General features: G+C 28.8%; 1 protein-coding gene across 1 annotated transcript; it reads right to left on the bottom strand.

The window, feature by feature from the left end:
- Positions 1 to 2905: 2905 nt before the first annotated feature.
- LOC117906219 (disease resistance protein RUN1-like) lies at positions 2906 to 13047 on the bottom strand. Its single transcript, XM_034819193.1, is given in 9 exon segments — positions 2906 to 3185; positions 4826 to 5014; positions 5758 to 6421; positions 6499 to 7470; positions 7568 to 7879; positions 8012 to 8289; positions 8292 to 8889; positions 8891 to 9107; positions 12462 to 13047. Coding segments are annotated over 7 exon segments (3483 nt in total). The 5' UTR covers positions 12959 to 13047; the 3' UTR covers positions 2906 to 3185; positions 4826 to 5014; positions 5758 to 5812.
- Positions 13048 to 14942: the final 1895 nt, after the last annotated feature.

Genomic DNA, 14942 nt, shown 5'->3' with positions numbered 1-14942 from the left:
GCCACATACTACAACAAACTTGTTGACTAGTATTCTGCGAAGAATGAAATAGTATTCTTCAACCTCGCTCTTTAATTCAAGCGTTTAAAAAGAACACAAGACAATATGTGCAAGAGAACCCAAACAGGTGATAGAATGGACAATTTTCAATAGACAATGTCCAGTTCTATGGAGTTTATCACCTTCAGCTAGCTATAGAGTCCATTGCCACATTGAAGTTTCATTTTTCATTAAACAGAAAAAGGTGGAATAGGTAAGAAAATACCAATTCACAGTCTCTGACATCCATGCTAAGTTTGTGAGTACTGATCCAATGCTACAACTCAAAACAAACAGCAAAGAGACCCTTATTTTAGCATCAGAAATGTTTAACGTAGAAAACCCAAAAAATTTAAGAAGTAAAACTGGGAATTAAGCCTATTGTTCTTGTAATTTTCCATCTGTTGTCTCCACACCATACTATAGTAAGTGATATTGCAGAAAAAGGCTGATTGGTATAAATAAGAAGACTAGGTGCACTTCCATCTTTTTAGTTTGCAATTTGAATCAGCTTTCCTCAATGAGTGGGCAGACAGGTCGGGTACTCTTTCTTGTTGAATAAGCTTCAATGTCCTTATGCTAACCCATTGTAGTCTGCAATTTGAACGACTTAACACATTTTCTTTCTCAAATTAACACTATCATGTGGGTAATACTCCTTATTTGCAATTTTTATTTTTTATCAAATCAAGGATTTTGCCTTTTTGATATTGCCAGACCCTATGTTCATAGAGAGGATGCCCCTCATTAATAGGTCACTGAAGTCAGGAACAACATTCTAGCTATTCTTTACGATTCAAGAAGGGAAAAAGAGCGAAACCATGTAGAGAGAGACGAGACTGTCAATGTAGAGAACAAAAGACACCAGAGACTTACGAAAAACGGTCTTCAATTTTCAAAAAAGAAACCATGTTTTATAAAATATGTTTTGTGTGAATATATTTAATTCTTTTCAATACTTTTAATTGTTTTCATTAATAGTTATTTTAAAAAATAATTATATAAATGAAGAAAATAATTAATATTAAAATACAATCATAAAAATTATTTTTAAAAATAAGATAACAACATTTCAAATTATTAAATATATTTTTATTCTATAAAAATATCACAAAATAAATTTTAAAAATATTTTTCAAAAATTAATTTTTAAAACTATTTTTAAAAACACTTTCAAAATAAAAAGTAATTCCAATCACTATGCTGAGAAAGGATGAGCGCTAGTGAAAAGAGTTAAATAATTGATTTATAATTGAAAACATCAATGTTAGGGATAGTATTAGGATTATCACATAAATTAATCAAAACTTATTAAAATATTCAAAAAAATTCCATAGAAGAAGCGAAACAATAATACATACATGGAAGTTCTTTTAATAAAGAAATTGATGTGTATAATAAGTTTGTAACATTGGACAATATATACCAAATTTGAAAATACATTAATATTAAATGATAATATATTTAGTTTGAATATATTGAAGAATACCAAAAAAAAAAAAATTACTAAATATATAAATATATATATTTTAAATATTTGATAATTTTATTTATAAATTTATATTTGTCTTGTATTTAATTATTATATAAAAGACATAATAAAATAATTAAAATTAATTTATTTAAAATAATTTTATTTTAATTAATTTATAATATTTTTAATTATAAATATTTGTAGTCTTTATACTTTTTTAAAAATATAAAATCTTAGTAATTTAACTTTTTTGAACTATATGATATTTATATATATTTTTTATAATTTTAAATATATAATAATAATAAATTAAATAGGAGATAATTGGTTTGATCATTTTAAGATTAAATAAAGGAGTTAAATAAATTGAGTAGTGAATTTATTAAATAGCTTACATGGGTTGACATTATGACATAAATTTATAATTAAAGTTGACTCAAACATGGAAAAACTTATGTCGTTTTGCATGCAATTATGTGACCATGGCATATCAAATTTATTGAATAGGTTATATGAGCTGGTAGGTTTCTTAAGGGACTCATTTAAAGATAGACTTCCAACATAGTCTTAGTTTTTAGGAATATCCAGTTAGAAATGGACCATAAAGTACTCTTATCAATTTGCAACCAAAAAATAATTGGAGAAGGAAACATTTAATTAAAATTGGAATTTTACTTGGGATATGTAAGCTAACATACCATGCTCAGTATTAGGCACTAAAGATATCCACCTAGAATCTAAGTCCTCAGCCTTAAGTCCAAGAAACTATACAATTTCCTGCACTAAACTTGTTTAGAAAATGGGCCATGTTTCGATAGGTGAATGACAAGGTTAGTGTGACCCTATAGCGGACATTTTGGGAGTTCCTTCAATAAAATCAAAATGATTTGAAAATTTAGGCATATGGATTTTTAACCAAGGGTGTAGTCAACCTCCCTGACAAGGGGTCGCTAGGAGATAGTGAACCTACTCTAGATCACAATTTAAAGTGAAATTACCATCCTAATAATTATATGGAGCATGAGAAAAATGAAACACGATTAGATAATGCTAATGAAACAATGATTAGATAAGGTTTATAAGATGAGCTACATGGTTAAGATTAACTAAATTGAATTAAAATACATAATAGAAATAGATTAGATGTTCCACAGGTCTAACAAAGAATCACTATAGCTAGATGTCTGGTGACTTACTTTTATAAAAGTCCTCATTTAACAAAAACCATTAAATTTATGAAGTGAACACAAAGTTCAGTGAATAGTTACAATACACAAGTGTTAGGATGGTCAGTCCATATTAAAAATATTTCTAAAACATGTTTATAATAAATTTGATACTTACAAGCTAACATAAAATAACTATAATAGCATTTAAAGAACATATGAGATGTAAAACTTGCAATCATAAGTCTAGACATATCTATGATTAATCGATTAGCTATACAAAAGTCTACTACCCTTGAACTCTTACATCTACATAGTCTTCAGGATCTCACTACTTTAAATTACAATACCAAAGAGCCTATCTTTTGGTCATTCCATTAGGGTCATAACAGAGCATACTCTGCCGCTTCAGACTCTACCCCCTAGCTTGACATCAAAACCTACAATCTCATCTTAAGGCCTCCCCCTTGCTACATAAGTGGTGTGAAGTCTTGGAACAAACTGCACTAAACACCTCACAAGCGTATGTGTTATAATGTCATTAGTTGTAAACACATGTATGGTAATAAATAATTTATGAAAAGCAAGGTAACATTTTACAACTCAACATAAATCATGTGCATTTTGACCAAATAAGAATTCAACATATATCTCATGCCTTTTGAAAAATTAAACAAGTAATATCTATAACATATGCTAGAGATATTTATTTTAGGAAGAACTTAGAAAAATCATGCATATCTTAGCTACTCACAAAAATTCTCCCAATCAAAACTAGAGTATAACTCGTATAATGATGACTCCACAAAGTTTGAATCCTCCCTAACAAAAGAAATTTAAGTGGGCTTAGAGAATTGGAAATTCCATAAAATGGGAACTATGATTCCAAAGTTCCCCTAACTTTTTCTTAACTAGACAACACTCTCACTAAAATATGTAATTTTCCTAAAAATAAAAGGATAGGCAAATGAAGTTCAATTTTAGGTGAAACTTGAGTCAAAGAGTTTGTTGATGAGTTTAGAAATTCATAAATTAATTTATGAGTCAAATGGTCATCAAAAGACCATAAATTAAACCTCAACCTAAATCAGCTCTAGATTTGCCCAAAATAGAGTATCTTGCAATGCTACTCACTTTCTCGATTTTTCTCACCAACTAGGATAGTTTCAAAAATTATAGAACTCTTCAGATCTTATATATGGTGAGTCTAGAAATTTTTTAAAAATAATTTATAAACTAAAAACAAGTTATAATAATGTCAAAACTCCTAAGAATAAAAACTATGTCAGCATAGGATATCATTCTTATTTATTTTTCAACAATTTATATGTAAATCAAACTTAAAATAAAATATTTTCCTCCACTTTCTTGGTAACCAAACAGTTGCCCAAAGAATAGGTAAAGAAGAAGAACAAAATAGAAGAAGAGAAAATACAATATGAGATTATTTACCTCTAATGTCTCTTATAATTAGAGATAAAAATCTCCACTCCTTGATGTTTGTATCCAATTTCTATACCATTTTTTTGCAATAAATTTTCAAAGAAGGAGAAGGAGAAGAGGAAAGGGAAGAACCCTATAGAAAATGAAGATAAATTATTTTCTTTATATTTTTTCCCTATTGTATTTCCTTTTCAAATATAAGTTAACTTAACTATCATTATCTATATTGGGATGTAACCAAATCACTCTTGGTTGCCACCAAAATTTCAGGTATACTCCTATTGTCTTGTAGTGCTCAATTCTTCATGTATCTAGGTGTGACATCTGACAACCCTTAAGTGTGACATCACTTCTAGTACATTTCCAATTTAATTAAACTTAATTTTCTAGCTTGTTTGTGTAATTTTGAGATTATTTAAATTTTCTAATTATTTTTAATTTAATTAGCTTTTAAACTATTTTATTTATTTATTTATTTTCATAACAAATTCCTATCTAAAAATCTAAGATATTACAAAAGGTGGTTAGGGAAAGAGATTTGGTGGCACTAATAAGGTTTTGTAGCAAGCATGTGTTTAAATCCAAAAAGAAATAAAATAAAAAAAGTTCAAAAAAGAAAGATTTGGTAATGAAAGTATATAAATAAATTAAACTACTTTAAGCCCTTTTGTCATTGAAACTTAAAGAAGGGAAGTTCACATACCCATGAGTCGTTTGAGGATACATCTGGAGACATTCCTGGTAGAGCTTGTGAACGACTTGAAACATGCAAAATTCTCTATGGTTGGAAGATGCATGCAAATCAAAAGCAACTTGTGCGATGGTATTGTTAATGTAGGAATAGCAGGTATCGCTTCCACTTCTGTTTCCATAATTCCAATTCCACTAGAACCTGCATCATTATAGTTACTTTTAATATTAGTATCTTCTACTCTTGACCAATGATCATCCAAGATTCTATGATCATCCAAGATCATACTCTTTATTTGTTTTTTAATAAATTATTTTTATATATTTCTTCAAACTTATTTAACTTATTTTCCTTTATTATATAAAAATTAAATAATTTTAAGTACATAAATTTTAATTAAATTTAATTATATTTGATTTTTTTTTCATATTTTTCATGGTGAAACAAAATATAAGAAAATAATTTTTCTTAATATTTTTTTTTTCTTTACTTGATATAACCTAAATATATTCCAAATTTGGGTTCTAAATTGCATATGTTCTTCCTCTTTTGAGTTTGATAACACATTCCGCATATGAGATTCTAAAAATAAGCCCAAAAATATTTTTTAAAAATGGAAGAAAGCAAAAAAAAAAAAAAAAAAAAAAAAAAAAGAAAAAAATGGAAAAAAGAAAAAGGAAAAATCATGTATCCTTAGTCTTTGAGTTTCTAATTTAGTTGGCCTTAGTCCTTTAAATTATTTTTATATCAATCTTACGATTAAATAAATAAGAAAAATAAGAAAAAGATGTGGTAATGAACTTCAACCCCTTGGAATCACTTTATGACATTCAAACTATATGAAAAAGAAATATTTAGCTTTGTGGTGTCCCTATTGGAGCTTGCCATTTTAAATTTGAAGAACCTGGTATGTTCTAGTAACTAAGAAGAGAAAGATAACTTACCGGAAAATTTTCATGACAGCTTGAGTGAAGGAATTAAAGATAGAGATGAATGTTCTCATTCTTTCATGGGGTGTCCTCTGCTTGGGTTTGTTCTGCGTCTCTTAACATTACCATTCGTATCTTCTGCTACTGATTCAGTATTGTCCTGAAAATTGTCGGGAAGATCATCATCTTGAGTGCCAAGAGAATCAAGTAATGGGGTATTTCTGTATTGATGATCTTGAGAGGATATAAGATGGATCCCGCAACTTTTGATATCACTAACAGTTAGAGCAGAAAATGAAGCCTGAATGTGCTTGAACTGATTGGAATGGTACTTTTCTGGAATAGAAATCTTAGGATAATATGTCACCCACAATTCATCTGATACACCACTATTAATATTACGATAATAGTCACATTGGCAACCAAACCCACCACGATGCACAACTTCATATGAATCCTCATCATCATGAAATCTCAAATCATAGGTTAAACATGGATTAGTGCCATTATCTTCAAAAAGACAGAAGAAAACAAATCCCAAGAAGTGGTTATCCTTATACCAATTCATAGGAAGCTCTATTCTCACTTCTCTTTCCATTTCCTGATGCAATACCCACCCTGGAATTCCACTACTTCCCGGAATCATACTTCCTGCAGACTTCGCTTGCGCTTCTTGATCCTGCAGAATTAACAATTAACATGTAAATCCGGTGTCTGCATAAAAAGTTTCATATGTTTGTAAAATAGGAATCATACCTGAAATTTTGCTGACTTGAACCACTGGAGAAGAGAAGACCATAGTGGACTTGATGAACTCGATAAAGTTTCCAGGCTTGTGCAACCACGTGCTTCTTTACGTTTTAGACTTAATGGAAGCTCTGGAATACCTTCAAGCATCTTGCAGTGATTGATCATTAGGTATGTCAGCTTACGAAGTTGAGTTATTCCAGCAGGTATGTGACGAAAATTGTTTCTTCCTAGAATTAAAATTTCCAGCAAGGATAGGCACCATACATCATTGGGGATTGCTCCATCCATCAGATTGCTATTGCTAAGATCTAGATGTCTTAAGGAATCTTTCAGACTCTCCAGGTTCTTGGGAAATTTCTCTAGTCTTGAACAACCACCCACGCGCAACGATTTGAGCTGTTTTAGATGTTGAATGGTTGATGGCAACTCTTTTATAGCTGTTTCTGATAAAGCAAGATATTCTAAATTTTCCATGTCTTCTGTGATTTCTGGAAAAGTCTCTAGGTTTGAACAGCCGATGAGATTGAGTCGTTTAAGGGATTTCAAACTAAAAATGCTGCCCGGAAGACTTCTCAAGTTTTTACAGTCACTCATTGATAATATCCGAACTAAGGTGAGATCATCTATTGAGAAGGGCAATTCTTTTATAGGAGTACTATCCAAATAAATATCCTTTAAGCCTTTCCTACAACTCCATCTAATCTCCGGGAATTCCTCCAAGTTTGAGCAACCATATAAATCAAGACTTTCAAGAGAGTCCAAGTACTGCATGCTACTGGGCAAACTTGTAAGCTTTTTGCACCAGCTCAACTCTAGAACATTAAGGTTCTTCAGCACTTCAATAGATGAGTCAATCTTATCCAAACTTCTACAGTTTTTAAGAATTAGTTGTTCTAAATTTGATATATTTGAGAAGTTTGGTATTTCAATGAGCTGCTTGGAACCTGATAAATCTAAGACCTTTAACTTTCCAAGACACTGTTAAAAAAGAAAACAAGAAAATTTATTTTAATAAATAAAATTCTATAAAATAGTATAAGGCAAAACAATAATAACATACTAAACATAATCATACCTTATTTCCTTGCCAAAGTTGTCTTATATTGCTATTCAGCAATTTGATTTCCACTAGGTTCTCACCTTTGAAATTTGATGGCAAAGATTTCAAAGAGTATCCTTCCCAATAGAGATATCTTAACTCATGCGAAGGAAATTCAAAGTTTTCACGAAGGATCAATTTACAGTCCTTTCTCATAAAATCATAATGCTTCCTCCAATAAACTTTGAGCAATCTAAGTTTTTTCATCTTTGCAAAAACTTTTGTATTAAATTGCATTTGTTTTGATCTTGACAAGTCTAGGAATATTGCCTCTGTTTTTTTCATTGCCTGAAAAATAAGAGCAAAGGATAAGGCAAAAACAAAAGAGATAAAACATAACTAAAACTATACTAATAAGTAATTAGACAAAAATGATATTATTAAAGTTCATATATTCCCATAAAATAACTTGGTTTTTACCTCACTAGTTGCAAATGCACGTTCAATATCTTCAAAATCCCACAATCTGCTCCATCTGCTTGGCTCATTAGGAAACTTTTCGAGAATAATTTCCCAACCCATTTGTTGTATCAAATCATGCATAGTTATCCGATTGTCTAGAATTGTTATAAGACACTTATCACTAAGATCTTTTAGTCCTCTTTCTACATAAAAATTGCAACCATCCAATATTCTTGAAACAAAATCTTTGTCTTCTCCTTTAAAACAACATGCAATATCAAGGAATATATCCTTTTGGTGTGGTCTAACCCATGAAAACTTTGTTTGAGGAGATTGTGAATTTTCTTGTCTGGCTCTCTTTTCAATTTTTGCAATTCACTTTCCCATTGAGGTCTTGTCTTACCAATCAGAAGAGAGCCTAGAATTTTCAAAGCTAATGGAAGGCCTTGACAGTAACATACTGCATCATATGAGAGATCTATAAAATCTTGTTTGGGAAAATTTTGTCTAAAGGCATGCCAATTAAAGAGCTCAAAACCATCTTCAAAATTTAATTTCTCAACCTCATATAACTCATCTACCCTTTGCACAGTTAGCAAATGCTTGTTTCTAGTTGTTATGATGACCCTACTTCCTTTTCCAAGCCAGTCATGATTTCCAACTAGGGATTCCAATTGATCTAAATCATCAACATCATCCAAAACAACAAAAACTCTTTTAGATTGAAGAATGTTTTTTATCATATTTGATCCTTGGCCAATTGCACTTATATATATGTTTTCTCCCACCTCAAGGATATCACAAAGAAGTTGATTTTGTAAATGAAGTAACCCTTGATTTTTGGAAATCTCGCTAACATTTTCAAGAAAGCTTGTATGCTTAAATTGATAAAAAAAATTGGTTATATACAACTTTGGTGATGGTTGTCTTACCTATTCCACCAGTTCCACATATCCCAATTATACGGACACCATCTAATTCCAAATGCAATCGCAAACTTATCTCTTTAGCACGAGAATCCATACCAACTAACTTAGAGCCAACATCAAATTGTTTACAATTCAATGTACTGAATATGTTCTCAATGATTTTCTTGATATGCTCCGACTCATATCTGCAAATTATAAAGTACATGTGGTGAGTGATGAGCTATAAATTACAAAAGAAAAAAAAATTCTAAATTTCCAACCATCATTATCATGGATTCTAGCACATTTAAAAAGCTTTCCAATGCCCACACACAACACACATGCGCGCGCGCGCACACACACACACACATATATATATATAGGATTGGTTTCTAATCTATTTCTCATATTTATTATATATAAGATATGATAATTTTATTGAGAGATGAGATCCACATATTCTATGATCATAAATTTATTTATTTCATCCCTTCTTTTTCATTTTTAATTTGTTTATATTAATCACTTTATGAAATAAAAATCATAACTTATAATTATATATATATATATATATATATATATATATATATATGTATGTATGTATGTATGTATGTATAAAACTCAACATAATATTAGTTAATATCATAAAAAATATATATAAATAAATCTTTTTATATAATAATATAATATAATGTATATTATTTAGAATTATAATGTACTTTTTTACAAAATATTAAATATCTTATTCATAAATATTGTCAATTAATAAATAAAAATTATTTATTAAAAATGTAAAATTTTGAACGATTTCCAAATAAAGCTATCTCATATTGAACTATATATATATGTATATAATTTTTAATATTTAAAGTTTCATTGTAGTAAGGATACTCAACACCTTAATACAAGAGGTTCTAAATTTTAAGAAGCCTATATCTCAAAAAACTTGATTTATGATATAAGGCTAAACTGTTCGTTTGTTTGTTTGTTTTATTTTATCATTTATTCTAACAATATTTTTTTTTAATGAAAAGATTAAAAAAAAAAATTATTAATAAGAAAAGTCAATTTTTCCTCTTTATCTTTTCAATGTTTTAACTTTTATAATATTTGAAAATGAATTTTCATTCTAAATAAAACCAAATTTACTTATAAAAAGTTTTGTTGAATATTGACTTAAAAATAATCAAACTATCCAATTTTATACAATTTGGCGAGAAATAAATTGATTATAAATTAACAAGTTTGACATTAAAAAAGAAATCAAAACAGGTTTAGGTTTTAATTGTATTCTCTCTTATTTCTCAAGAAAATTTAAATGTAAAATTTTCAAAGAAGCTTTACATGCAAGAAAAAAAAAACAAAGAAAACAAAACAAAGCAAAACTAACTCTATAAAATCAATTAATTAAATTAAAAGTTGATCTAAAAAAGTCCATTAATTTTCAAATTTTCAAATTTATTTTTATCTCATAAATCATAACTTAGATAATTCTCAACAAAATCAAACTCCATAAGTTCTATATATTCTTCATCCAAAAAATGAAAATAATAATATTAGATTATACAAATTGAATTAGAAATGAATTTATTAAGTGTTTATTTGGATATATTTCATTTATATTTTTTAAAATAAAAAAACTATCTTTTAAAAGTAGAATATCTTATATAAGAAGTATAGATTTACCCCATATCTTTAAAAATGACTTTAAAATTTTTTAAGAGTTAAAGTATTTATTTTTTCATTTTATAAAATAGTTTTTAAAATCATTACTTTAAAATATTACTTTAACATATATCCAAATTTCCGACCATCATTATCATTGATTCTAGCATATTTAAAACAACCCATGACTACACAAATCCTTATCAAAACAAATATACATATATATGAAAAAAGATAAGAGGTGGGATTATATTGAATCCCATCTTTGATTGACTTTAGGATAAAATAAGTTGTTGGTATATTTATTCTATCTCATATTTAGTTGACAATAAATAAAAAATAACATAAAATAGGATTGATTTCTAGACTATTTCATATATCCACTAGGATGCACATATCTTATGATTATAAATTCATTTCTTTCATTCATTCTCTTTCATATTATTATATATACATCTAATGCAACTCAACATAATATTAGTTATTGTAATATTTAATATATACAAAATGTTTTTAGATTTATAATATAACATATATCATTTAGCATTATAATGTATTTTTATTTATAAAATATTAAATATTTTAATCATTAATATTGTCAATTAAGAAATAAAAATTAATTATTAAAATATAAATTGTGGAAAAGTCTCCAAATAATATTAAACATGAGGGAGACTTAATCTTTTTTTTCTAATTTATACATGCATACATACATACATACATACATACATACATACATATATATATATATATATATATATATATATATACATACATACATACATACATACATACATACATACATACATACATACATATATATATATATATATATATATAATATCAAGTATTTTATTTTTTAATATTTAATTATACTTTTTAATATTTGGAGTTTCATTGCAGTGGTGGATACTCAAGGCCTATTTATGACCTAACACATAACTATTTTATTTTTCTTAAGAATAAAGATTGTTTATATATAACACATAACAACATTAAAACATTAATAAAATGAATGATAATTAATAATATTAAAATTACTAAAAAAAAAACAACCAAATACTTAATTCAATTAAAATTCTATTTAGTCTTAAGTAAAGTAAGATCTAATAGATTTAAAACCAAAAATTAAATGCCACCTTAGTAACTATAATTGCAGAGAAAATATCATTGTTATATATCAATTTTAATTCAATTAAAGTTCTATTTAGTATTAAGTTAAGAAAGGTCAAATAGATTTAAGACCAAAAATTAAATGCCATCTTACTGATTAGAATCATAGAGAAAATATCATTGTTATATATCAACTTTTTTTAAAAAAAAACAAATATGGTTAAAATATCAAATCAATGGATTATTTGCTATTTGATTGAATTGTTTTATAGATACATAAGAATTTGATCAATTTAAAATTTGAATATTGAAAATATTTTTTACACAAATTTAAAACATCCTACATTACATTTTATTTATTTATTTATTTTTTCTTAGCCTTTTATTGTTGGTTGTATAATTATTCAAACAGTTTGTCAAATAAATTGGTTAATTTTTGTATGATCAATGGAGTACTTTTTGAAAATTGAAAAATTAGTTAATAAGATTTGATTTGATTCGATTATTTTATTGTTAATTATTCTCTTAAATTTATCTAAAATTTTAAAACTTTTTTAACAACTCTTTTTATAATTACACTATTGTTGCTCTTACTAACGATAAAAATAAAAAGTCTTAATAAAACTATAAAAATAATAATTAGTATAATTAATAATAATGATAATGAACTTGTCCATAACTAATGGCTTTCGGTCTATGATTATAACAATAAGACTCTAGATTTCATATACTTGTAAATAAAATCCACTAATAAATGAAAAATGGAAGAAAGTTAAATTCACCCTTCAAAGAGCCGCCATCCAGATAGATTACTTGCTTCAGTCAATGCAGCTCTCCACCTTTGTATCTTCTCCTTGGAATCCCTTCCATGTCTTTCATAGCTGGCAAAAGCTTTTCCAAAACTCCCCTTTTGTTGCCGAAGATCGGACGGATCCACATGGTAGAAAATAGGTACCACCATTTGTCTAATTTTTTTTCTACACTCCATGATCTTGACCAGCTCATCTAAACACCATCTAGAACTAGCATAATTTTCTGAAAAAACGACTATGGAAAGCCTTGATTCTTCAATAACTTTCAAGAGTTCCGGTGCAATCTCTTCTCCTCTCTTAAGTTTATCATCTCTAAAAGTTCGAATGCTTCTATTACGCAAAGCTGCATACAGATGATCAGTAAACTTGTAACGAGTATCTTCACCTCTAAAACTCAAGAAAACATCATAATTCCATCGAAGGACAGATGTAGAAGAAGAGGATATTAGGTTGCATATGGAAGCCATTTTCGGGTCAAAAGTACAGAAAAGTTTGAGGGTTGATTTCTCTTCAAGGTATGAAGGAGGGGAACGATGATACTTAGCCTTGAGAAGAAGGTAGGAAGCTTATTGGAAAGAATTTTAAACATGGTGGGTGAGTGGTGCCTCTCATGGCTGTCATTATTAATGTTGTTTTCTATCAGAGTATTTTAATCATGGTGGGTGGGACGAACCCATCACATATCCTTGAAATTTTCTGGAATTTTTAAAGAAGATATTGTTGAGATATTAGGAATGCTTTCCTTATATCATTTAGTGTTGAGATATTAGGAATGTTTAGATATTAGGAAAGTTGAGATATTATGAATATTGACATATTAGGAATATTGAGATACTAGGAATATTGAGATATTAAGAATATTGAGATATTAGGAAAGTTGAGATATTAGGATATTAGTTGTTATTTCCTTATATCATTCTTTCCTTGTATCATTCTTTCCCATTCTTAGAATGGTGATTACCCTCTATATATACTCTGTACATGAACGAATAAAAGTATGAATGAAAAAACTACAATTTATCAATTTGAAGATGGTATCAGAGCCATGGAACTGAAATCCTGGATATTTTGTCGCTATGGTAGTCTGACAACAATCAACCATCCTAAGACAAACCCTAATATTGATAAGTCAACCTTCAAATGCACTCACTGCAATAAGACTGGTCCCACCAGTCTGGATATCCCACAATTTCAAAGCAACTACTCTTGGTATGACCAAGAAAACTATAAGGAACCGAGGGTTTGAACCATGGACCTTTAGATCATGTTTAGGCTATCAACACTTTGTTATTAATTATAATAATTGTGATCAACAGAAGAAGGATTCCAAGAAAACCTCGACTGCAACTGTTGCCGAAATAAAAACAGAGGCTAATGTTGCTGAGAAAGCCTCTGCATTGGTAGCCGCTACTGATCATGGTGGTAAGTTTTTTAAATACTTTTACACCTATTATTAATAGTGCATGGATAATTGATTCTGGTGCTACAGATCATATGACTTTTGATTCTAGACAGGTTTCACCCCTTAGACCTTCCTCACAAAAAATTGTTTCCACAACCAATGGTAACACAACCCCAGTCATTGGGGAAGGATCCTTAACTCTTACTGATACTTTGAATTTGGATTCTGTTTTAGTTGTTCCATCTTTAGATTACAATCTTTTGTCAGTTTCTCAAGTCACTGCAGCCTTATCTTGTATTGTCATTTTTTGGCCTGAATTTTGTGTGATTAAGGACATCCAAACAAGACAAACGATTGGTTGTGGTATTAAACGGGGAAAACTCTATTACTTGGACTTGCAGTCAAAGGATTCAAATAAGTTGCAACAAGCCTTGATGGCAGATGGATCTGAGGGGGACAAGAAAAAGTCTGAAATTTGGTTATGGCATCGACGTCTGGGACATGCTTCCTTTGGTTATTTAAAAAAATTGTTTCCTAGTTTGTTTGCAAAGAGTGATATTTCTGGTTTCCGTTGTGATATTTGTGAATTGGCTAAAAGCCATCGTGCTTCGTTTCCGTTAATTTTGAATAAAAGTCTGTTTCCTTTTATGGTTATACATTCTGATGTTTGGGGCCCATCCAAAGTCCCAACTTTGAGTGGCTCACGTTGGTTTGTTACTTTCATTGATGATTGTACCAGAATGACATGGTTATGCTTGATGAAGACCAAAGATGAAGTGAACTTGTTGTTTCAAAATTTTCATAAAATGATTGAAACTCAGTACAATGCAAAGGTTCGGGTTCTACGTAGTGATAATGGTGGAGAATATCAAAGTTCTGATCTTCAAAAGTATTTGGAAGGACATGGCATCATTCATTAGACTACTTGTTCCAATACACCCCAGCAAAATGGAGTCGCTGAACGAAAAAATCGACACTTGTTAGAGGTTGTTCATGCTTCCTTGATAGCAGCAAAAACACCGATATCTTATTGGGGAGAGGCAATCACA

Source organism: Vitis riparia, chromosome 18, assembly GCF_004353265.1.
Source record: "Vitis riparia cultivar Riparia Gloire de Montpellier isolate 1030 chromosome 18, EGFV_Vit.rip_1.0, whole genome shotgun sequence".
NCBI lineage: Eukaryota > Viridiplantae > Streptophyta > Magnoliopsida > Vitales > Vitaceae > Vitis > Vitis riparia.
The sequence above is the reverse complement of the archived record's forward strand: the minus strand, read 5'-3'. Positions and strand labels throughout refer to the sequence as shown.